This window comes from Panthera leo, chromosome C1 (genome assembly GCF_018350215.1).
Source record: "Panthera leo isolate Ple1 chromosome C1, P.leo_Ple1_pat1.1, whole genome shotgun sequence".
Classification (NCBI taxonomy): Eukaryota; Metazoa; Chordata; class Mammalia; order Carnivora; family Felidae; genus Panthera; species Panthera leo.
Window position 1 is genome coordinate 20,327,402 of NC_056686.1, and position 11,172 is coordinate 20,338,573.

The 11,172-nt window shown below is 48.2% G+C and overlaps 1 protein-coding gene across 3 annotated transcripts in view; it reads left to right on the plus strand.

The window, feature by feature from the left end:
* Positions 1-3,566, plus strand: part of WDTC1 (WD and tetratricopeptide repeats 1) — a 63,718-nt gene extending 60,152 nt beyond the window's left edge. Inside the window, exons 15-16 of one of the 3 annotated variants that reach the window (XM_042952925.1) lie at positions 10-202; positions 1,550-1,709. In XM_042952925.1, coding sequence (XP_042808859.1) covers positions 10-202; positions 1,550-1,619 — 263 coding nt within the window. In that variant the 3' untranslated portion in view covers positions 1,620-1,709. Of the gene's footprint in view, positions 1-9; positions 203-1,549 lie in introns of all 3 variants that reach the window. The other 2 variants (XM_042952924.1, XM_042952926.1) reach the window with 2 other exon arrangements.
* The last annotated feature ends 7,606 nt before the right edge of the window (positions 3,567-11,172 follow it).

Below are 11,172 nucleotides of genomic sequence, written 5' to 3' on the forward strand. Positions count from 1 at the left end.
CTCTGCCAGCAACGCTCAGTACATCGTCAGTGGCTCTGACGATGGCTCCTTCTTCATCTGGGAAAAGGAGACCACCAACCTGGTCCGCGTACTCCAGGGGGACGAGTCCATCGTCAACTGCCTGCAGCCACACCCCAGCTACTGCTTCCTGGCCACCAGCGGCATTGACCCTGTTGTGCGGCTCTGGAACCCCCGGCCAGAGGTGAGGGTGTAGAGAAGATGGCCAGAACTAGACAGGGAAGAAGGTTGGGTTGGAGCCTGTGCAAGGCCTTCAGCTGAGCCTGGGAGGGTTGGGAAAGCACATGAGTCACCCAAAGGCTAGAAGCTCTTACCAAAGGGCTCAACACCGTGTCAAGGTGGGAGCCATCAAGTTCTGAAAGTGCCAAATGTAGTGGGCAGCTCCAGGAGCAGGAGTTGGTTCCTGGTTTCTGGGGTCATATCCCTGAATGAGCTGAGAAGATGAGACTCACGGGAAACAGTAACCAAGGACAGGGATGTGGGAGGGTAGGGAGGGTACCAGAGCTCCGGCACCATCTCATGAGAGCAGTACCTCAGAGGCTCCCTGGGTACCCTGCCCTTCCTATACCACTGTGTTGTGTCCCCCAGAAGCTGGGCAAAGCCAGTCCCTTAGTTACATGAGAAGTGTGCGGGCTTCGGCATCTGGTGAGCCTAAGTTTGAATCCTGGTCCCTTCACTCACTGCCTGAGGGACTGAACTACCTCTGACCAGGTTTTTATCGTTTACGTTGGAATGGGAATGACAGCCCCACCTCAAAAGGTTACTTTAAGGATAAAGTGATGCCTCCAGATGCAAAGTGTCCAGCCCACAGGAACACTTAGGATGGTGTGGTCCCCTCTACTCCCAGGGTGGGTAGTTAGGCAGGCTGGCCTGAGGCCTCTCCTGCCCTCTGTCCCACTTGCCTTCCCTTTCTAGCCAGAAAAACAGAAGTCAAGTGGTGCATCTAATTACAGAGGCAATTTACTGTGAATTTTAAAGAGAACTCTACAGGGGTTCTCCCATGAGGGGAGAGGAAAAGGATGAAGGGTTGTTGGGAGTGATGACAGACAAGAGTGGGGTGGAGGACACAGACAGTGCCCCCATCCTGGGTATCTAGTATGCCCAGCAGACCCTGGTGTGAGTCCCTATTGTTTCCTGGTATGGGCCCCCCTGCAATGTGTACCCTGATATGGGTATGCCCCCCCAGTATGTATCCCAGCATGTGCACCCCCCTCATATATATGTTGTGTCCCCTCTCAGTTGTATATATTACCATGTGGCCCCCCCATGTGTGTAACCCCCTGGTGTGTCCTCTCCCTCACATATATATCCTGGTGACCATGTGTCCTGTACTTACCCCAGTGTGTGCGTTCGCCTGCACCCATGTACACATAAGGGCGTATGTACAAATGGACACCCCTGCGCGTCTCCTGCTCTGTACACCCCTCTCCGCATGTATTGCTGCAGCTGTGTGTGTGTGTGTGTGTGTGTGTTTCCTGACTTCCCCACACATCCATCCCAGGACTATGTGTGCCTTCCCCCCCACCCCCAGAGTGAAGACCTCACAGGCCGAGTTGTGGAGGACATGGAGGGCGCTTCCCAGGCCAACCAGCGGCGCATGAATGCTGACCCGTTGGAGGTGATGCTGCTCAACATGGGCTACCGGATCACAGGCCTGAGCAGTGGGGGTGCTGGGGCCTCCGATGATGAGGACAGCTCCGAGGGCCAGGTTCAGTGCCGGCCCAGCTAGACCCTCCTGGCCTTGGTCCCCAGCGCCCGCTGCTGGCTGGACCCTCCACCACGGGCAGGAGGTCAGGGGGTTCTGTTTTGGTTTGTCCCCCCCCCCACATTTTTTTCATTTCCCTGTTTTGTTTGTTAGTTCGGCATTGGGGGTGGGGGGTTGCTACAACTTGCTGGCTTTCAGATTGCCCCTTGACTGGACCCAGCTCTGAGCAGAAGAGCAGGAGGGGAAGCCCCTCCATATGCCCCCCACCCATATGCCCGCTTCCACATCCCTGGAGGGCTCTGACCTGCCTCGGGCTGGGTGGGAGACAAGGGCTGAAGCTGTCTTCAAGGACTGTCCTACCCTTCAGCTGGCGGCAGGAAGGGGAGTGGACTTCCAGTCTAAGGGCTAGCCTTGACCTGCTGCCACTCTTGCTCCTGCGGGCAAGGCTAGCTCCTCCATGGCTTCAGGGAAGGTTCTGAGAAAGGATGGCCCCCCCCTCCAGAGCTCCCTTCACCCGCCACCCCCGCCCCGTTTCAGGGTGGAAGCAGAAGGAAGGTGGGAATCCTGCAGTAGGCAAGGCCAGGCCCCTGCCTGGGCACTAGAGCTTTCTCGCCCTTCTCCCAGTGCTAGCTCTGGACGCTGTGCCTGCTCTCACTGGCCATCTCTGGGGGCTTAGGGGGCTTAGCCTTTCCCAAGGGCCCTGGCAGAGGGTGGGGCACCGCACCATCCCCTTCTGCGCTGCACTGCAACCACTCCCACTCCTCTTTCTGGGGGCTCCTTGGCCTCACTGTGACCTTTCTGCCAGAGCTCCCAGCCAGGCCTATTCTCTCTCGCTGAGGTGGCACTCTCTGCTAAGGGCCCTTTCTGCCCTCCCTCCCACCCCATGTGCTGAGCCGCCACAAAGACCAAAGAAGTGATGGCTTTTCTCTGTCCCCTGCTGCTCTTGGGGGTGGGGGAGGGAGAGGGGATCTCCTGAGTCACTCAGATGGGAAAATCCGTAACTCAGCCCCCTCCCTCCTCAGCAGCCCCAAGCTTGACACTGGACAGCAGTCACCCCACCACTCACCAAGCATCTCTCTGCCCCCTTGGCTCTCAGCTGGGAGCTGCTCTCATAGTTGCTCAGCCTTCCTCCCTCTCCCTCCCTTTCCCCTCAGTGCTTACTTGGCTCCAGCCCTCCAGCTGCAGCCTCTGGGGAGCTGCAGCCTCCCTTCTTCCCTCCCTCTGTCCTTCCCTCCCTCCGCCTGGTCTCTGCCAGGTGCCTCCTCTCAGTCAGGCTTCAGATCAGCCCTGGAGACAGGAGGGCCATGTTAAAAGCTTTTTCACAGTTTTAAGAAGACAGGGGGAGGGGGGTGAGGATAGTGGTGGGGGGTCTGGCACCATCTCGTCATTGCTTTAATCCCAGCAACACAGGTGGCAGCTTCTCCCCCTTCCTCCCCACCCAGCCCCTCTCCCGCCCTTCTCTTCTAGCTTGGTAATGAAGTATATTTATTGGTGAAGGAAACAGCTGCTGCTGCTTTTCCTGCTGCTGGGACTTGCTCCCCTGTCTCTTCTCCATGACCTTTCTCCAGCCAGGGAGGGGAAAGCAGGAGTACTGGGGCTGGGCCCTGGGGCCCAAAGACCAGCAGGGGCCCCTTTGCTTTCCTGTGTTGGAGCCACCTGCCATTTCCTCTCTCCGTGCCTCCCCCCTCCCCCCCTCCCTCCCCCAGCCTGCCCAGCCTGGGCCCTGCAGTGTGGAGAGACACATTAAGCCTTACTGTCCTCTGGGGGCAGGAGCCGAGCCTTTTTGTTGCTCCGCTCCCAGGAGAGTGAGGGTGACGCAATTGATTAAAACCATTTTGTTCTAGGTGTGGCTGCTGGCATTTGTGGGGTGCGAGGGGGTCTTGGGACCAAAGTGAGGGCACCTGATCCCTCACCTGTGTAGCTATGTGACTTTGAGTAACCATACCTCTCCTGGGTAGAATGAGACCTGCCTTGGAGGATCCCTGTGAAGCAGTGGCCACTCAGCCTAGCAGGGCGAAGCGCAGCAGAGCCTGGCACTGGTGGCTGTGAATTGCAATAATCAGCTTTCACTCTCCGGGCTGTTTTCTCAACTCTAAAATAAGGAGGTGAAGTCTTAGTGGCTTTTCAGACTTCTAAAATCAGAACCCAAACCAGAAATACACATTTTACATTGTGACCCAAGATACCCATGCTTATTTCTATGTATATAATGAACATAAGTTTTATACAATAATGTTTATTACCCTTGCTACATGCAATATGTTCTATTTATCATTCATATTTACTTTTCTATTTTATTAAGGAGAGGAAATGCTGGCCATAACCCACTAAATGGTTTCACAACCTACAGTTTTTTTGTTTTTGTTTTTTTTTAAGATTTTATTTTTAAGTAATCTCTATACCCAATGTGGGTTCAAACCCACAACCCTGAGATTAAGAGTCGCATGCTCCACCAACTGAGCCAGCCAGGTACCCCTAACAACCTACAGTTTTGTGTGTTTTTTAAGTTTATTTACTTTGGAAAGAGACAGCAAGTACGCAGTAAGCCGGGAAGGAACAGAGAGGGAGAGACAGAATCCCAAGCAGGCTTGGGGCTGTCAGTGCAGAGCTTGGGGCTCAAACCCACAAACTGTGAGATCATGAGCTGAGCCAAGGACCAATAGTCAGATGCTCAACCAACTGAGCCACCCCTGGTGCCCTATACCCTACAATTTTTTGATGTGCTCTGGATTAGAGGATTTCTTAGACCAGATTCCCAAACTTTCTCAGTTCACAGCACTCTCACCCCAGCATTAGTGGCTCAGTAATTTTCCCATGGAGTCTCTAAACCAAAAGAAATACCTAACAGTTCAATTTATCAAGTAATTAAACCGAAATCACATTATAAGAATTTATGTCCTACCAAGTCAGTCATCATTTTAAAAAATAGTACATATAAACTAGAAAAAAACTATTTCATTTTTAAATACAATAACTAATGGGATCTGTGTGCTTGTTGGGCACTATAAAACTTGTCAAACTTTCTAATCAGATTAGACACTACCACCCTCATTTCCTATTCCACATTGACTTTCAGTTGCTTTTTATCACAGCAACCACTAAAAACCCAGCTTCTCAAAGATGACATAATCAAAGGAATGTGCCACAACTTAATGATGAAACAATGAACTACCTTGAGCTAGTAGATCTCTCAGTAGCAACTGATGTTGAGTATCTCTCAAATTTTAAAATCTCCTACTGTGCCCCCTATGAACTTGTTATGGCACCCTAAGGTGTGTTGGTGAAGTTTCAGGACTGTGGTTTAATATTGTGGGAACAATAGCTTCACTGCTGGAATTTTGTGATTCTTCTGTTTGTACATTTGGAAAGAATGGGGTGGGGGGTTGGAGGGAGAGGCAGCAGGGCATGCTCGGTTTAGTACAGGAGACTGGAAGGAGATCCCACCAGGAACAGAAGCACAATAGGCTGTGTTATGAAGCAGGTGCTTTGGACTGGTACTATTTCTTTGTGTCCAAACTGAAGTCTTCTAGAAGCTTCTTCAAGACACCTGCAGACCAGGCAAAGGAGAGACAGTGTTCCAGGCCAAGGCAGTAGTGTAAAGTCCCAGATTCCCTCGTGGAGCCTGAGTGATTCAGTTCAGCTGCACTGTAGAGGGTAGGCTGGCTCATGGGCTGAAGGGGCAGTCCAACTGTAGAGAACTCCCTGTGCTTGGTGAGAGGCTGTGGACTTGACCCTGTAAGCAAGGAGGAGTCACTGGAAGATTTCACCAGGAGTTCCCTTTCATTTGGAGTTGGTACTCCCTTTTTCTTTTTCTTTTTTTAATAGACTTTGTTTTTTAGAGCAGTTTTAGGCTTACATTCAACTGAGCAAATAATACAAAGAGTCCCATATACACCCCCTCCCTGGCTCAGTTTCCCCTGCTATTAATTTATTGCATTACCATGGTACATTGTTATAGTTAATGAGCCAATATTGATATACCATTATTAACTAAAGTCCGTAAGGTTCAGTCTTTGTATAGTTCTGTGGGTTTTGACAAATGCATAACGTCATGTATCTACCATTACACTGTCATACAGAATAGCGTCACTGCCCTAGAAATCCCCTGTGCTCCAGCTGTTCAGCACCAAAAACAAAACAAAAAAACCTTAGGAATAACTCTGACAAAATATGTACAGATCTATATGAGGAAAACTACAAAACTCTGATTCAAGAAATCAAGGAAAATCAAAATAAATGAAGAGATACATTATGCTCATGTATAGGAAGACTCAATATTACGATGTCATTTCTTCCCAACTTGATCTATAGCGTCAGTGAAATCCCAATCAAAATCCCAGTAAGTTATTTTGAGAATATCGACAAATTGGTTCTAAAGTTGATATACAGAGGCAAAAGACCCAGAATAGCCAACGAAGTCAAAGAAGAACAAAGGAGGACTGGCATTACCCAACTCAAGACTCATAAAGCTACGATAATCAAGACAGTGTGGTACTGGCAAAGGAACAAATAGATCAATGGAATGAGGAGAGGAACCAGAAGTAAATCCATATAAATACAATCGACTGATCTTTGACAAAGGAGCAAAGTCCATCCAATGGAGAAAGGATAGTCTTTTCAATAAATGGTGCTGGATTTAAACACTGTACATTGTTCACAAATGTTAACTCAAAATGGATCATAAACCCAAATGTAAAACACCAAACAATAAAACTTCTAGAAGATAAACGAGAAAAATCTGAGTGACCTTGGGTTTGGTGATGAGTTTTCAGATACAACATCAAAAGCATAATCCGTGAAAGAATTGATAAATTAGATTTCATTAAAAACTTCTGCTCTGTGAAATCATCATTACGAGAATGAAAAAGACAAGCCAAGGACTGAAATTGTTTGCAAAACATGTCAGATAAAGGATTTGTACCCCCAAATATACAAAGAACTCTTAAAACTCAACAGTATGAAAACAACCCAATTTAAAAAATGGGCAAAAAATCTGAATAGATACTTCACCAAAGAGGATTTACAGGTGACTAGTGAGCATATGAAAAGATGCTTGCATTATGTCATTAAGGAATTGCAAATTAAGTCAAAAATGAGATATCGAAAATGTTGACAAGGATGTGGAGCAACAGGAATGCCCACTGCTGGTGAGGATGCAAAATGGCACAGCCACTTGAGAAGACAGCGGGCAGTTTCTTACAAAGCTCAATAGTCTTACCAGAGGATTCAGCAGTCGCTCTCCTATTTATCCAAATGAGTTGAAAACTGAACGTCCATGCAAAAACCTGTGCACAAATGTTTGTAGCAGCTTTATTGGTAATTGCCCCAAACTGAAGCAACCAGGAAGTCCTGCAAAAGGTGAATCAATAAATTGTGGTATTGCCACACAACGTATTATTCAGTGATAAAAAGAAATGCGCTATCAAGCCACAAAGACATGGAGAAAATTTAAATGCATATCTCATAATGAAAAAAGCCAGTCTGAAAGCCACACTGTATGATTCCAACTATATGACATTCTGGAAAAGAGAAAACTAGAGAGAGAGTAAGAAAGATTGCATGGTGCTCCATTTTCTACATGTTTCCACATGTGTGACTCACCCAGAGCTGTCACCAGCCCTGCTGATAAGAGAGGCTGGAGTCAGATAAGCCCGCCCGGTGAATGTATAGCAAAACACATTAGAAGTGGACCTCCTGTGTTTGTGGGGGCAGACATGGCCCTAGAGGCCTGCTGCCCATCTCTTTGCTTCAGCATGTACTAAAATATGGCTGCAGAACTTAAAAGGCATCTAGCTCAGAGGTTCTCAGCTCTGGCTATACCATCAGAATCACCCAGGATCCTTTAAAAACTACCAAGGTCTCACCCCAGAGATCGTTTTAATTGATCTGAGATATCTATCCATTTTTAAAAGTTTATTTATTTTGAGAGAGAGCAAGCAGAGGAGGGGCAGAGAGAGATCCCAAGCAGGCTCCACACTGTCAAGCATAGAACCTGATATGGGGCTCAAACCCACGAACTGCGAAATCATGACCTGAGCCGAAACCAAGACTCAGAGGCTTAACCAGCTGACCCACCCAGGTGCCCCTCCATCCATTATTTTTAAGCATCCCAGATTCATTCTAAGCATGGCCAGAACTGAGGACCACTGATCTAGCCCTAATCTCCACATTTTCTAAAGAGAGACAATCAGTTCTAAAGAGGGGTGGAAAAGAATGGACTCCCCAAGGACCCCAGTGAGTTAGAAGCAAAACCAGGACTGGATCCCTAATCTCTGATTCATGGTCCAAGTCCTTAAAAATCATTTTCTTATTTAAATGCTGTGATACTTTTTGAGTTCCTACATGTGCCTAGCACTGGTTTAATGAAAGTGCACACAACAGACTAGTTCCTGCCCTGTTGGAACCTCTACATTATCTGAAAGATGTGGAATAGAAATGTGGAGTGTGCATGGTCCCTGAACATTAGGTTCCACTGGGAATCATGAGTCCTCCCCTGTACATCCTGCCATCGAGTGCTCTGTCTGGCAGGGGTCATGTGGGGAGAAAAGCATCCTGATGGACAGAGGGCAGGCATGGGGGCATTCTATTGTTCAGTCTTGTTCTCCTGCTCCCAGCTCATTATATATATATATATAAAATATATATAAAATATATATAAAATAGCCTGGTCCTAATGAGGTTGTAATTTGCACCAATTTTGTGGTGATTTACAGAATCTCAGGCCGGCTTCAGCCTCATCACTCGTCAGTAGACCTCAGAGGGGTCACCAGCAGAGGTGACCAGGATCAAGGTCAAAACCCCAACTCAGTCTAATACATGCTTAGATCTCAGAAAAGTTCCTGAACCTCTCTGGGCTCATTTTCCTCATCAGTAAAATGAGTATCTTGTTACCTGCTCTGGTTACTTTACCACATTGTAAGAAGGCCCCAAATCATAGTGAGATTAGGTGCATCAAAGTGCTTTTTAAGTGAGTAAGGATTCTACAATGGTAGTGTGTGGTTTTCACTGCTATAATAGCTAACATGGAGTGTTTATTTGGGACCAGGAATGGTTTAGGTATAGCCTATCAAATAAACCTTGCAAGAACTCTGTAAGATGTGAATTATCATTTCCCATTTTAGAGATGAGGAAACTGATGCCGACAGACTGAGTTACCTCCCTAAGGTATGATAATCACTGTCAGAGCTTAAGTTGAAACACGGGGCTTGCTGGCTGACCAGAGTTCATGTTTAACCATGTGCTTTACTGCCACCTGGAAGTAAGAGACTTAGATTCTGGTCCTGGCTGTGCTTTCTATAATCTTGGGCAAGTTTGCCCATCTGTAAAATGGAACAGAGAAGGAAGTCGTTTTGTAAACTCTAATGTCTGAAGAGTCGGGGTGGGGGGGATGTCCCCTCCCCACCATGGAACGGTTTGGAGCCATCCTGGAAGACAGTTTAGGGTTTAATGGGGAGAATCCCTGTCTCTAGGAGCCAAAGAAGGTAGTGAATGGAGCAGAAGCAGGAAGACTGAGGAAGAGAGGACTCTGCCCTTCCACATGCCAGGCACAGTGCCTCATGCCCAGCAGAAACTCCAGCCTGCAGAAGTGATTGCCCCTGGCTTGGCCCTGCTCCCCTGGATTATTGATTGAGGTGATTCTTCCACAGAGCCCTTAAGGAGACCATCTATGGTCAACGGATAGCAATGGTGACATTTCACGAGCACTTCCTATCTGCTGGGTGCTGTGCTTGGGCTACAAGGACCAATAAATCCAGTCAGAACCCTTCTCAAGGAGTTCACAGTCTCTCTGGGGAGACAGACATGTAAACAGCTAATGCTAATGCAAGTACACATGAATATTCAATAGGTAGAAAACACAGCTCTCGTGCTCTGGGAGCAAAGAGGGAACATTTGCCAGAAACCTTGAAAGTAGTGTAGGAGAGGAGGGGAAGGGCATTCCACCGAAAGAACAGTGTGAGCAATGCCATGAGGGATGACGTGCTGGGCTCATTCTCTGAAGGGCAGCCCAGTGAGGTTAACTCCAAGCAAGTCCCAAGGGAGACGGCAATGAGGCTTGAAAAGCAGGTTGGGGTTTAGAGCCAGACCATGGGGGCCTTGAATGCCAGGATGAGGAGTGAGGTCGCCTGAGGGAGGTGGTATGTGAGCCCTGGGGACTCATAAATGGGGCCAATTGAGGGGGTGGGTGACTCCCACCGAGAGAATGTGCCCTGAGTTCACTCTTCAAGCAGCATCTTGCCCTCGAAGATTTCCCAGCTTGGCAGTTCCAGCTCTACTATCCTTCCCTCCCCCAGCCAGCCCTGTAAGTGGATCCAGATGGTCATTCCTATTTTAGGTCGGTGTGTGTGTTGAGGGGAGGGGCAGCTGTGAGCCCTGTCAATCCTTTCCTGAGCTGTCTGTTAGAGGAGCTTCTTCCAGGACCCTGCTGTGATCCTCTGAGCCTGGAAGGAAGTGTTGGTCTTTGATGGTGATTTCCCATCTGTCTGTGGGTGATAGAGGTGGCAGCAGCAAGGGAGGCAAGTCACAGGCCAGGGAGGCTTTTTTATTGGGTGAGAACACCCAAGTGATGTGTGCATGTGAGAGGGGGCCTTGTGGACAGGCTGAGGGGTTGGGGGAGAAACCTGGGAGAGACGTCCCAAAGGAGTCATAGGAGCTGGCTTCTTCCTCCAGGTACCTGGCCCTCTTCATGACTCTGCTTCTGTAGCTGCCTAGGCTAAGGAGCTAAGGACCGCTGACCAGACACTACTCCTAACTACGTGCCCAGCAGTCTCCATGGTCCTCTTTAAGAAGCTTGGGACACCAAAAAGTAGCAGGTGATAAGCTAGGCTCCTGCCCTGGGACTGTCTGTAGCCAGCCTATGATACCAAGCTTGTGTGTGCCATTCATTCATTTTTTGCAAATGTTTATTAAGCAAATGCTATGTGCTAGACACTCCTAGGCACTAGGTTTACAGAAGTAAACAAGACAAATATAGTCTCTGCCCTCAAAGACTTTCCAGCCTAGTGGGGGAATCCAGCAATACATAGCTACAAATGTACTATAAAGGAAAAGAACAGGGTATTCCAAGGGAGATTAACAGGGACTTTCTGATTTAGGGAAGGACTCTCCAAGAAAGCCACATTTAATCTGAGACTTGAAGGATAAATAGAAGTTAGCCAGTTTAAGGAGGTGAGGAACATTCAGCAGACGAATGTGTGCCAAGTCCTTGGGGGCATGAAAGTGTGTGGCACATGAGAGGAACTGAAAAAACGGCCAGGGTGGCTGCAGTGTAGTGAACAAGTAAGACAAAGGGCATGACGCGGAGCCTTGTAAGCCACGGTAAGAGATTTGTGTTTTAGCCTAAGTGCAATGAGAAGCCACTGAAGGTTGTCAGCGTAAATGTGGTACTTGTGTTAGTGCTATCAAATTTGTGGCAGACCCTAAGAAAGACTTCTTTGATTGTTTATTCCTCC